Source organism: Portunus trituberculatus, chromosome 39 (assembly GCF_017591435.1).
Source record: "Portunus trituberculatus isolate SZX2019 chromosome 39, ASM1759143v1, whole genome shotgun sequence".
Classification (NCBI taxonomy): Eukaryota; Metazoa; Arthropoda; class Malacostraca; order Decapoda; family Portunidae; genus Portunus; species Portunus trituberculatus.
Genome location: NC_059293.1, coordinates 22,118,589 through 22,128,588, shown reverse-complemented (window position 1 = coordinate 22,128,588; position 10,000 = coordinate 22,118,589). Strand labels below are relative to the sequence as shown.

The 10,000-nt window shown below is 44.4% G+C and overlaps 1 protein-coding gene and 1 long non-coding RNA gene across 5 annotated transcripts in view; one reads left to right on the top strand and one right to left on the bottom strand.

Annotated features, from left to right (window-relative positions):
- Positions 1–92: 92 nt before the first annotated feature.
- On the bottom strand, positions 93–5,786 carry LOC123515680. Of its 4 annotated transcripts, none has more exons than XR_006677959.1 (5): positions 4,904–5,785; positions 4,319–4,765; positions 3,706–3,782; positions 2,542–2,684; positions 93–1,430 (listed from the first exon to the last, which is right to left on the bottom strand). It is a non-coding gene; the product is annotated as an uncharacterized LOC123515680 (long non-coding RNA). The 4 variants fall into 4 exon arrangements; XR_006677957.1 differs by having other exon boundaries at positions 5,233–5,784; XR_006677958.1 differs by having other exon boundaries at positions 2,542–2,643; positions 4,319–5,786.
- Positions 5,787–8,465: 2,679 nt separating this feature from the next.
- Positions 8,466–10,000, top strand: part of LOC123515479 (rho-related GTP-binding protein RhoU-like) — a 50,802-nt gene continuing 49,267 nt past the window's right edge. Inside the window, exon 1 of the mRNA XM_045274079.1 lies at positions 8,466–9,029. Within this exon, the coding sequence (XP_045130014.1) occupies positions 8,681–9,029 (349 nt within the window). The 5' untranslated portion in view covers positions 8,466–8,680. The remainder of the gene's footprint in view (positions 9,030–10,000) is intronic.

The window sequence follows — 10,000 nt, the reverse complement described above, 5'->3', positions numbered from 1 at the left end:
CTGAAATCCAATAAACTTTCATCAGCCTGTCACCTTTTCTCAGCACAAATTTTCATTCCTTTTATCCAGGCTATAAAAAAAAAAACAACAACTGCATATTAAAGTAAAATTCATTAGACAGCACTACACCAGTACAAAAACCAAAATAAAACAATGAGAGTACAGTGTTACATGTATTGGGAACACAGTGTCCAGTAGTACTAGTAACATTTATAATAGCAAGGATAGACAAAGCATACAGTATACACACTTCTCAGCTGTGGAACCAATACCAACCTCTCTCAGAACATGAATCACTAAACACATCAAAGCATACAAAATATCATATAAGAATACAATTATAAATCGTATGTATATATCACATTCATATCGCACACAGACACACCCAAGCCTTCCCTCAGCTCCCAAACCTGCCTCACACCACACATCACAAACACACTGCCACATCACCAAGGAGAGACAAACAATACAGTAAACAACTGGCAATCAAGTGGGCCTTTTTTTTTTTACTATTTTTGTTGCCTCTGGTCGGCTTCTCCTTTGCATAAAAAAAATGTAGGCCTCACTTCTTACAGCTTCCTTTAGTTGCTACATCTTTATCACCTGTTCCTATGTGAGATGTAGTAGGCCCTCCCTCATCCCTATACCTGCCTCACACCACACATCACAGAGTCACATATAAGCCTCACTGCTTCTTACAGTTTCCTTTAGTTTCTTACATCTTTATCACCTATGCCTGTCTGAGATGTGGTGTGTCAGTATGTCAGCCCTCCCTCATCCTTATACATACCTCAAATCAACCATCACATGGGGACTGCCATGTGTTGGCCTGTTGGCTTCTTGCACCTTCCCTCATGTTCTTACTAATTACACTTGTCTAAGAGACAGTGCTTCCTTAAGTGGTGTCTCTCTGTGAATAGGAAATTTAATGATTGTAGCTGCCAAACATTTCTCTTTGAAGGGAATGTAGTGCTGTCATTCTTAATACTAGACTTGAAGTCCCCCATCACACAGGACACTCGGCAACTCTGGTAAATTTTCCTGTCAACAGAGTGATGTCACTGGTGATTAGTTCAGCCTCTAGACTAGGGTCTAGACAGATGCAGGAATCACCCATGTGAATTGAACCTCAAATGTCTGAATCTTTCCCAAGAACTGAACCTGGTCTGAAAATCTCCAAGTCTGCCCATAAATGCCTCCTAAATCTGGCCTGGACCTCTGAATTTTGCCCCCTTAAAATCCTGAACCTGACCCAAAAACTCATGATCCTAAGGCAGAAAATTATCTACCCTACAACATTTTCTTGTTTACTCTTGCACACAAGGTCTCACACTAACCCCTTCACAGCAATGCACTTCTCAAGACACTGACACATATTCAGCACTGTTCATTCCTGAGGCTCACTTCATCTTCACTGCAGCTCACTTTACCTAGAAAAAAAAAGAAAAAAATAGTAAAAAAGATATGTGTGAGGTCACTTTGTCTCTGTCACATTATGCAGCAATATCTCAAGAGTAAAGCAGAGAAAAGAATGACTATCTGACCTTCCTTTCCTTTCACCACCTTCACTTTAACTCATAGGTACTTTCTCTGTAGGCTCTTTGCTCTTTATCCTCTTAATTTGACTGTGCCATCCCAGCATGTTCCTCATCACCTGTTCCATCACACCACAATTCACATCACTTAGATGCCCACACCATATCTCTTGTACACACTCACTGCTCACTGTTCACTGTTCATTGTTCTTACCCTACTAGTATCTTGTTTCTCCACACACTGTTCTTACCCCTCCAATTTTGTTCCTCCATTCACTGTTCTTATATCCTCCAATCTTGTTCCTCCACATACTATTCTTACCCCTCTAATCTTGTTCCTCTCCACACTATTCTTATACCCTCCAATCTTATCCCTCCGATCTTGTTCCTCTACACACCGTTCTTATACCTTCCAATCTTGTTCCTCCACATACTGTTCTTATACCCTCCAATCTTGTTCCTCCACACACACCTTTAAGATGACTCACTTCCACAGCACACTAACAATTATGCTCTCTTCCACAACTAGGCCTCTGATCCATACATTAATGATAGCAGGAGGATACAGTCCCTTAAACCTTTCTCTACATCCACAAATACAGTTCCTCCTTTGATAACTCTTGCAAGTGATACTGTGATGTGCTCTCCGTTTGTCTCATTGTGTTGATCTATCATTGTTCTCTGATACTAACTCACTCACCTCCTCAGCTCTTTCTTCACTAAGCATCATTCCACACCTTCCTGCAGTTGGTAATTCCATTCTATAATGTATCTTAAAGTTATATCAGTTATCACTCATAATCACCACTATTTATTTATCTATTTATTTATTATATTTATTTTTTCCTGACTTTCACCTCATCCTCCATCTCCTCCTCCTCTCTTCCTCCTCCTTATCCCTAACTTTCTTTCCCTTTTCCACTTCCTGAGTTATCTTCATCTTTTTTTTTCTTTGTATATGAATCTCTCTCTCTCTCTCTCTCTCTCTCTCTTTTCTCATTCTCACCTTCCACAGTATGAGTATGATGAGCAGAAGGATGAGGGAGTTGGCCAGCACTTTGAGGAAGACGACCCACCAAAGCACAGAGGGGGGGGCCTCATCCAGGAACTAGGCAGGAGACACAAGGGAGATGACGTCTTTTCTTTCACCTATGGGTATTAAGATGGTGGTGAGTGTGTGTGTTGATCCAAGCTGACCTAATTGTGGTGTGGACTTGTTTGCATCTTATCTAAGTAGAGAATTCCTGAGTCTACCAATGAAAGAAGAAAGAAATGACACACGCGTTGGCCAGGAATATGAACCAGGTATGCCAAATAGAGAATTCCTGAGTCTACCAATGAAACAAGAAAGATAAATGACACACACACGCTGGCCAGGAATATGAACCAAGTATGCCTGCAAAGAAGCCAAGAATGAGTATAATAAATGCAAAGTAAGGCTACAAAACATGCTTATGCCAAAAAATGTATTTGTCAAGCTTCTGAAGAGGAACAGACAGCTTATGAGAGAAATGACATTCCTGGTTGATATTAAGCTTAAAGAAGACCTCAAAAGCTGTCAAGCTTCTGAAGAGTAAAGGACAGACATTGAAAGGACTGGACAGCACACATTGGTAAGCTTATGAGAGAAATCACTCTCCTCCTTGATATTTAGCTTAAAAAAGACACCAAGACTGCCAAGCTTATGCAGTGAAATCAACTGACATTTATAGGACTGGACTGCACACAGGGAGACGTTTATAAGAGCAATGACATTCTTAAGCTTAAAATCAATGGAGAGGAACACTGAGGCACAAATGAATAAAAGCTTATGTCAGTAGATAAAAATAAACTCTTGATTGATGCTAACTAAGCTTAAGACAGACAACCACCAGGGAGGAAAGGAAGTAATGTCTTAGATAGGAAAAGATGACCAAAATTAATTGAACACTGTAAACACACTGAGCAGGGATAGAATATAGGAGAAATAAGCTTGTTTTCCTAAATGTGGTGACCATTGTTCTCTTTTATAGATTGTTTGTATCTCTCTCTCTCCCTCTCTCTCTCTCTGCTTTACCACCTCAAAAGAAAATTGACAATATTTTTCTCCGAGGCAATACAGACAAGCTAAACTTTCCTTCACAGTCTCTCTCTCTCTCTCTCTCTCTCTCTCTCTCTCTCTCTCTCTCACCTCTTGTAGTGTGGCTCATAGAAAGGGCCGGCCATGCTGCGGATCTTCAAGCAGTGAGTCAACCCGCAGCTCCTGATCTGTGGGTCGGAAACAGGGAGCAATATTAACACAGTGAGGCAAGGGGCAATATCAATAAGGTTACAAATATCTTTCCTTCACTATTTTCATGGTAGTATGGTGCAGCTTGCTCTATTAACCCTTTAACTCTTGCCTGGTTCACTTTTCCTTAAGTATCAATCACTGTGAGATATTCTTACTTGTTCTTCAGCCACCTCCTATCTTTAAACTGGGTAGTCATTGGAAAATCTATTTTTTTCACCCCATTCTTATTTGTAGATGCATGTATGCACACCAGGATTGTGATAAATGCAAGGATCAATGCTAGTGTGCTTGTATATATTTTCTCTTCAGCTTTTTTAATGTGATATACAAGTTTCAAATCCATAATGCAAAAGTTCACCAGTATTCTCAATATTTGATCTCATTCCACTGCTAAACTCTACAATTCCCTGCCTGTTTTTGTATTTCCACTACTACTTTTACTACCTAACTATTACTAATACTACTTACTGTTACTAGACTACTACTATTACTACTAATAATAATTACTTACTGTATTTTCCCACTCCACGAGTCGTCAGCTTCCCTCGTCCTCCTGCTGTGATGACCAGAAGACCCATAAAAGAAGGAAGAGGAGGAAGAACCAGAGGAAGAGAAACCAAAAATTCAATGAAGATGAAGTGAATGTTGTGCTTGATGAAGAGGAAGAGGAGTAAGTCGAAGAGGAGGAATCTTGAGTACCTCCTCCTCCTCCTCTTTCTCCACCACCACCACCATCTCCTCCTCCAGTAGTGTGAGTTGTAAAAGATGTTTCCTCATAATTAGTCTCCTAGTTTCCTCCATTAGACGTTTGCTTCCTCTCTCCAACCCAACCTCCTCCTCCTCCATATTTAGTGTAGGTCCTCTGCTCCACCACTGTTATTCATTCCTTCTCCCTCTATTCCTTTTCTCCTTTGCTTTGAAGTTTGAGAATTCTTGTTGTGGAAGTCTACTGATTCAGCTGCAGAGAGAGAGAGAGAGAGAGAGAGAGAGAGAGAGAGAGAGAGAGAGAGAGAGTTATTTACCAAACTACACATATGTAAACACAAATACATACACATGCACATATATAGACTTTGTTTGAAATACTCTACTTTACCGGTGTGCCTATGGAAGAAAGCAAGCACAAAACTTGATGAAAGTGGATATTGTGTCTTCAATGTTCATACATAGCTGTATACACCTCACCCAGCTATACACACAACTCTTAATCACCATGTAGGTACAGTACTACCTATTTACTGGCTATGTCGAAAACACAAAATTTTGAAATAACATTTTGCAGTAACATCACAATAAATTTAAAAAAAAAAAAAACTTCCCACAAACAGGTCACGGTGACTGCCATGGCGTTGGACTCGTTTTTTCTCCTTTTTTTCCACATTTGGTATATAATTTGTTTGTTGTGACTGGCTGCTTGCTGCATACCGTGTGAGGTATTCCATTGTGACAGGCTGCTTGCTGCATACTGTATGAGGCGTGACAGTTGTGCAGACTAGCGTGCGTGACGGCGTCTGCCAAATTTCCTCCAGGAAACTACTCTTGGGAGAAATTTGAACAGGGGTTCCCGAATACAGTTTGGAATGACAATTACTGTATGAAACGTTAATGACTATGGCGTTTTAATGAGATATGAGATGTTTGGCGCAATACCGGTCTATTGCGTCAGCAACCACGCAGGCATCACGCCAAAGTATGTGTCTTTACTCCACAGAGCAGACTGTACCAGAAGGGTATGAATGAATGCTGGTTAACTCTTGTATTAGAAAGATAACCTCATGCAGCAAGGCCTCGGTAGGATGGGAGACATGCAGTTAGGAAGCTCAGAAGAGCAGTTGGCATCAAAATAGCGGTAGGAGATAGCAAGAGATGCAACATTGCGGCAGTGAGAAAGAGACTGAAGACAGTCCGTCAGAGGAGATGAACTGATAAGACGAAAAGTTTTTCATTTCATCCTGTCTACACTAGGTGAGTGGAACTGGAACCGCTCCCTATACATGCAATGAGTATTCCATCCATGGGTGGATAAGTCCCTTATACAGAATTTAGCAGAGGGGGAGAGTGACGCGATTGTATAACCCGATGGTTTAAAGACGGTGTTCCTTTGTTTTTTATTCCTTCACTGAGTCAGTATTGTATTGTCTATTGCCCGAGACGTCTCGCATCTTTTAGTGAATATTTTCGTACCAAAGTCTTCTCTCATAATATCGCTCACATCTAGCTCTTTTATCCAAAGCAGTCAGTCTTCGGTGATCTTTGCAGCAGTGCTCATATCTCAATCAATACAGAACAATACAATGCACGGTGTGTATTTGTTTCAAGCAGTACATTTCATGCATTGCTGTGGAATCATTCTTGTCTCCTATGTAAACACACCAGTCTGTACTAAAATATTACGACAATCAGCAAAATCTCAAATTTTCGTTCAAGCATTACGTTCAGAGACTGATTCTATGCAATGTGACTTCCAATAGACATTCTAGTAACGCTAAAGCTTTCACAATTATTCATCTTAGTATCACATTGCAAACAACATCAATTACTGACTTTTTTCTTCTGTGAATTGATAAACTAAAAAGATGCAAACGACTGGAATATAACGCAACAAGGTGTCTCTAGCCTCTATACACGAAAAAAAAATATATAATTACTACACAAGAAAGACATTTTATGGAAACTGTTTAATATAAAAAGCTTTATATACATTGTATACACGTGATTATTGCAACACATAGCCAGAAATGCTTTTATTATCAAGAAATCAATGCAGAAAAATGTATTTCTGGTAACGCACAGCAGCTGTACCTCACCCTCCTCTCCATCTCCTTGCCCTCCTCTCACTCCCCTCCATTTCCCACCCACCAAGCCAGTAGGCAAAACCCCCACCCCTACCGACGAGTTCCGGACAGATTTCGCCTCGCGGGAAATAAATTGACGTATACAAATCTCTGCCCCGTGTCTCGAGGAACTCTGATCACATCAGTGTTTCAGTACTAATAGTTTCTAGTCATTGTGTGTGTTGGAACACTGAAATGACGATGAACTGAGCTGAAATGTCACAAAAACATCGCTATCACTGTCTGAATTATCTCACATAGCAGTGCATTTAGTGACTCTGCGGGATAGATAAGTAAAATACGATGTGGATTAGTGATAGTTTGTAGCCGGTGTAATGCTGGGCACGGCTTGCCACCTGAATAGCATCACTACAGTGACTTACTTGAAGCAGCCTTTCTACTCTCATCTTTTGCTAAACTAACATATCAACTCAAACGATTTTTACAAATATCATTGGCCTGAAATCGTAACATGTATGTAACTTAAACCACATCTCTTTTCTCCAACCTCACTCCATGTCCGCCTCCTCATCCCCGCTCCCTCTACATTTCTAATGCCCCATCCCCAGGCCTATCTCCTCTCATCTTTATCAAATCAGACATCACCGAGTCAACGTGTGTGTGTGTGTGTGTGTGTGTGTGTGTCTATGGTCGTATGTTGCCAACTTGCCGGCCAGAAGCTCGCAGATACCCGCCGTGTTTTCACCCGCGCCTGTGCATGTGGCCGCGCGTGTGTGAGTTTGCAAACCAATCTGTACCTATAAACTAGAAGTTCAACGCGTTTGTTCGTTTGTCCATTTGTGTGTGTGTGTGTGTGTGTGTGTGTGTGTGTGTGTGTGTGTGTGAAGTTTAGAATGATCTGATGAAAGTTCCTCTGTTTTTTATACTGTTTTCCCACTCCTCCTTTTCATTCTGTTCCCTCTCTTCCTGACGTAGTTTCCCCAGTTCCTTCCTGCGTGGCGTCACCACTTCCTTCCTGCCTGAGGGTCGCCGATGCTGTGCCTGCCTCGCCCCACAAAGCCTCGCTGACATTCGCTCGGCGCGAACGAAAATGGCTCCATTATGATATAAAAGAAATTCCAAGGCTAAACTCGTTTCCCGGAATAAACTGCTTATGGACTTTCCTTCCCTTATCTGCTTGGTGTGCGGCTCGTTTTCACGGTCGTGTTCTTCGTGTATCATTTGTGTGCCCTACAACAGATCCTTCTCCCTTTCAGAGAGCAGCCAACGTCGGGGCACATAATCATACGGACACGAGTATTTTGTATTATTGTCTGTGTCTGTCGCATCTAATGTATATATCAAATTAAAGGAAGACTGTTATAGCAACAGCGTTGCCTCGAAATGCATTATTGAGTGTCTGCGTCCTCCTCGCCCCGGCCGACAGCCACGGGCTGGGATCAGGCGGTGGGAGGCTGCCCTTTTCGGCCTCACGGGATCCCTCCCTCCTCTCACTTTACTCTCTACTTCCTCTGACTCCCCACCTCCCCGCCTCCCCGGCCGCCCCCTTCCCCAGTCAACGTTCCTGAGGGGTTGTCGCCGAGCTGCAGGTCTTCCTTATTAGTGGTTGCATTAGTAGCTGTGGTGCATTAGTTACTATCATTACTTGTTGCAAGGTTAACGACTACACATATGTTACAAATGACCGGTGAGCCTCAGGTGAGTCTGGTGTGGGCCGCCGCGCATCAGGAGCTATAAGGTGGAGGTGTGAGCGTCCACTTTCCAGGGCTGGAGAGTCTGTACCTGCGCGGGACTTCCTTGTTCTGGCCTGGCGGGCAGGTGTTGGGCCGCCCCTCCGGCCCGAGATCAGCTGTTGCTCTCAGCTGCTCTCCCGGCAGCCCGTCGTCAACACCAGTCAGTGTGAGTCCGGCTGTGTGAAGGGAGGGTTGCCGCGTCTCGTCCGCGCTCTGGCGTTCACCATGTGTCACATATTGTCACAGTGATTTTTATGTTGGAAGTGACTTAGGTAGTGGTGGCGGTGTGGGTGTGGGAGTGTAGGTACAGTGTGAGGGACCCGCCGGCTGGCAGCCTCTGGCCTCATGTTGAGGAGCCTGCGAAGCATCGACAGGTATACTCGCGAGGTGTTCCACTCCAGCTCCGAGTCGTGTAAGCGGCCGCCGTACAGCAGCCTGGGCGCGGGGGCTGGACACGCCGCCACCTACGACTGGATCTACCGCGGCTCGGGGGCGACTATGCCTCCCCTGGTGCGGCCCCACGACCCGACCGCGGCGGCCTACCTCATGGGGTCCCCCGAGGGCGAGGTGAAGACCAAGCTCAAGTGCGTGCTGGTCGGGGACGGCTCGGTAGGCAAGACTTCCCTCGTCGTGTCCTACACCACCAACGGCTACCCCACGGAGTATGTCCCCACCGCCTTCGATAACTACAACGGTAAGCCTTACGGCGGCGCCTCCAGCCACCAACCTCTGCTTGTCATGCCCTCGAGTAACTCAGGAAGCTATAAAATACCACAGCTTGGATCATGAGTGTGTTTCTCCATGGGAATGAAAGCCCCGCAATTGTTGCTTACCCTAAAAACAATGCCCGCGCCCCTTCCGAAGCGCCGCGGGTGAGAGAGCCCGACTCTGTAGCGGCACCGCATGTGCTTGTGAGGCGGCGGGAGCCTTCTCACTTCTTGGCTGGTCACGTCCTTGGGTTTCTTCGTGCCTCGGGGCCAGTGTGGTCTAGTGCTGCTTCGGAAAGTTGTGTGTTCGCCCTGAGGGAAGCACTGGCCTGTACTTTTCTGTTTACTAATCTGTGTTCAGTTTCTCCTTCGCGTGAGTTGTTGTGCGTCACTAGTAGTGAATGTTTATTGGCCCTCTTAAGGCTATTTTCTCCCTATCTGCACCTATAAGCCTGTCTATCCGAAGCTTTTGGCCTGTCTATTGGTCCTGGTTGCCACTGTGGGCTGTCTGCTGCTTCTTCCTCACTTGGCCTTAACGAAGTTCTTCCTGCTTCTCTCTCTCTCTCTCTCTCTCTCTCTCTCTCTCTCTCTCTCTCTCTCTCTCTCTCTCTCTATCATTTTCACGTACAGCGAGGTGGTGAAAGTGTGAGTGGAGATGGCGGTGTGTGCGGTGGAGACGGTGAAGGTGGGCGGCTGCGGGAGGTGGATGGAGGTGGCGGGCGGCTCAGGCTCCGGGACATCTAGGAATCATACAAATCAATGAACAACGGGATGCTGCAGAGAGACAGTGAGAGAGAGAGAGAGAGAGAGAGAGAGAGAGAGAGAGAGAGAGAGAGAGAGAGCAATGAACACCAATACAGGGAAAGGATACTGTACATTGGCAGGCTCTTTAGCACAATCTCAACACTTCGCAATCTATCGACACAGTATCTCCTTTCTGTCACCATCCCTCCGTCAG